The sequence below is a fragment of the Trichechus manatus genome, unplaced genomic scaffold, assembly GCF_000243295.1.
Source record: "Trichechus manatus latirostris isolate Lorelei unplaced genomic scaffold, TriManLat1.0 scaffold00315, whole genome shotgun sequence".
Classification (NCBI taxonomy): domain Eukaryota; kingdom Metazoa; phylum Chordata; class Mammalia; order Sirenia; family Trichechidae; genus Trichechus; species Trichechus manatus.
This window is the reverse complement of record NW_004444251.1, coordinates 847,954-851,215: the sequence shown is the minus strand read 5'-3', so window position 1 is coordinate 851,215 and position 3,262 is coordinate 847,954. Positions and strand designations below refer to the sequence as shown.

The 3,262-nt window shown below is 42.3% G+C and overlaps 1 protein-coding gene across 1 annotated transcript in view; it reads right to left on the bottom strand.

Annotated features, from left to right (window-relative positions):
- Nucleotides 1-270: 270 nt before the first annotated feature.
- The window catches only part of CPE (carboxypeptidase E), a 132,781-nt gene continuing 129,789 nt past the window's right edge, over nt 271-3,262 (bottom strand). Inside the window, exon 7 of the mRNA XM_023725468.1 lies at nt 271-413. Within this exon, the coding sequence (XP_023581236.1) occupies nt 271-413 (143 nt within the window). The remainder of the gene's footprint in view (nt 414-3,262) is intronic.

Below are 3,262 nucleotides of genomic sequence, written 5' to 3'. Positions count from 1 at the left end.
CACATCTTTCTGCTGCAGAGCGGCTGCTGGGTTCCAACCGCCGACATTCCAGTTAGTGGCTGAGCCCTTAACCACTGTGCCACCAGGGCTTTACATTGAGTGTCATTCAATGAACGAATCATCCAATGAGACCTTGGGAAAGCTACTTAACTTCCTTATGCCTCAGTGTTCTCATATGTTAAATGGGGATAATAACCTCATAGGGGTATTGTGAAGGTTAAATATAAATCGCTTAAATATGCCTGACAAACATTAAGTGCTTAAGAAATCTTAGTTGTGATTAAGATTACTTACTCCCACAGCAGGGCTGTAAGGAACTGCCACTTTCTTCGTTATTGCCAGGTAGCCTGGAGCTGAGGCTGTAAGTTTATAGTTTCCGGGTACAAGCAATCTCCAGTAATCACCATCCTTTGCTATCAGAAAAGAGAACGTCAAATCACAAGGCACGCAGTGAAATGCAAAATTATTCCATCTAAGAAATACCCACTATACTTCAGTTCAACTTCTTTGAATCTCTATTTTAAAGGCAGATGTACATGGAATTTGATGAAATTCCATTGAAGAGATGGTGAAGCTCTCTCCACAGGCCCTCATTAGCTATTTTACAGATATCAACGTTAACTTGTCTAATAAATCTTGTGAGACAGTGGATCTTCTACGCTTGTCGGGAGTAACGCAGGTGAAAAGATAAATACATAAGGTGCCCAGTGAGGTCAGAGCATCTGGGCACCGTGTTCTGACGCTTGCCAGGCATCTTGCCAGGTTAACGCCTGATGATCTCCACAGAGTCTGGCCCAAAGAAAGCCTCAGCGGAATCCCTGAGGCACTTGGTAGAAATTTAGATTTCTAAAGACTCAGAATACGTTGGTCTGGACTCTGCATTTTCAACAAGTTGTCTGGAGAATTCTTAAGCAAAGTAGAGTCATCTCTGGCTCTCTTTCACCCCTCACATATCCACAGTTCCCTGCTAACATAGACGAGATTCCATGGCCCACCGTTATACTCACTCTCACACCTATGCCTTCAACTTACTTGCTCCTCTCCCCTTGCTGTGCATGCCTGGCAATCAACGAATCCTGGATAATTTCCAGTTCCCTTTCTGCTCTGTGCCTGCCCCTGGGGCTTCCAGGAGCTGGCGAAAACACACCCGTGCTGATCTGTCTCCAATCCGTAAACACCGCTGCATGTAGGCCACGGTGCCGCCCTACCTTCCTCCTGCGTTTCCCTGGTCCATTCATTCTCTCATTTTCCTTTATCAGTGCTTCTCAGGCTTAAGTGCACAGCAATCTCCTGGAGATGTTGGTACAATGCAGAGCCTCATTCAATAGCTCTGGAGTGAGGCCTGAGAATCTGCACTTCCAACCAGCTCCAAGGTGATGACAGAGCTGCTGGTAGGGTGCCACACTCCGGGTAGTGATTTCCTAGTGGAAAATTCACCCTTTCTCCTTTTTTCTAATACTGGCTCTAACCCATCTCCCACTCAGTTGATGTTTTCTTTTGTAACTGTGAAAATAGAAACATCCAGGAAAAAAGAAAACCAAGCCCCCCTCACCACGTCTTTCCATCTACCCTAGACCCCGCATCTGTCTTCAGCTACTGCGTCCTTGATTTGCTTTATGGCAACATTTTGGCAAAGACTGGTCAATACTCTCTGTCTTTAATGTCTCTCCTCCTATTCTCTCTTGGTGTCACTCCAATCAGATTCCCGTCACTCCACTGGAACAGATTTTGCCAAGACCCTCCACGCCGCTAAATCCAATGGTTTGTTCATATGCTTCATCTTACTTGATACTTTTTATCCAGTGGTTTTATTTTTTGATACACTTTTCATTTGGCTTCCAGGACAATACACTTAGTTTTCTTTCTACCTTAGACTCCATTGCTGGTTCCTCCTTCTTACTCTGCCCTCAAAAGGCTGGAGTGCCCCAAAGCACACTCCTCAGATTCTCTTCCTTTCTATCTATATTTACCCCCTGAGTTAGATTTTCCTAAACTTTTCACATCTTGGAATGCAGAGAAAATATCTGTATGGCACACGAGAATTAACAGGTGGAAGGAGCTTTTTGTGGCTAAGGGGAACCAAGTTCTGGGCTCATCTTTAAGAGTCCCTCCCTGGGGGCTCAGGGGAGCAGTAACTGGACATAGAGTCCATATGTTGGTTTGGAAGTGTATTGGCACTTAGTAGGTTGTTGATAAATATTTATTGAATGAATAAATAAGGAGTTTTATATTTTTGTATCTATAAATATTTTTATGGAAATTTCATATTAATAGAATCACATAACATGTAGTTTCATTGGGTCTGGTTTCTTTCACTTCACATAATATAATTTCTTTATTGCGCTTTAAGTGAAGGTTTGCACAGTAAATTAGTTTCTCATTAAACAATTAATCTACATATTGTTCTGTGACATTGGTGGCCAACCCCAGGACATGTCAACAGTCTCCCCTTCTCAACCTTGGGTTCTCCACTTCCATCTGTCCAGCCTTCTGTCCCCTCCTGCCTTCTCGTCCTTGCCCCTGGGCTGGTGTGCCCATTTAGTCTCATAAATGTGGTTGAGCTATGTGTATTATTATTTGTTTTATGGGCCTGTCTAATCTTTGGCTGAAGAGTGAACTGAATAAATGGAGTTTTAGAGGACAGACACTAAGGATAAAAAATATCCAAGCTGTAGATGTGGAGGTTAAGAAAGAGGAGTGGTCTAGGAAATAAGTTAACCTTTCATAAGTGAACTTTGTTTGGGGGGATGTGGAATTTGTGGGTGATGCCATGTTTTTTCACTAAGGGAATGGATGCTGAACACAGTTTGTTGGTAGTTTTTTACTATTGGAAAAAATGAGGTGCAACTTGCAAGTGGCTATATCAGTACCATGTTCCCTGAAGTACATTGCAAACCCGGTACATAACGGTGCCATGGCCCAGGAAGTCCATCACACTTCCTGGTTACACATGAGCCATAACCTATCTTACTCAACTTTCCAAAAATACACACAAAATACTAAGTAAACATTGTACTCGCTGCACATAAAATTGTTATCAGTTTCATTTAAAGTAGGCCATGCTGGTACCATGTTCCATGAAGCAAATCACACACGCTGTACATATTGGTACCGTGGACCAGGAAGTGCAGAAAATGTCAGTGGTATATTTATCTACTAGTAACCGTTAAAAGGATTACAAGGTGTAAAAATATGTAAGAAGTTTATAGCTAAAAAACATTTTGTTGTTGTTGAAAAGACCTAACAAGTGATAGTTAAAATA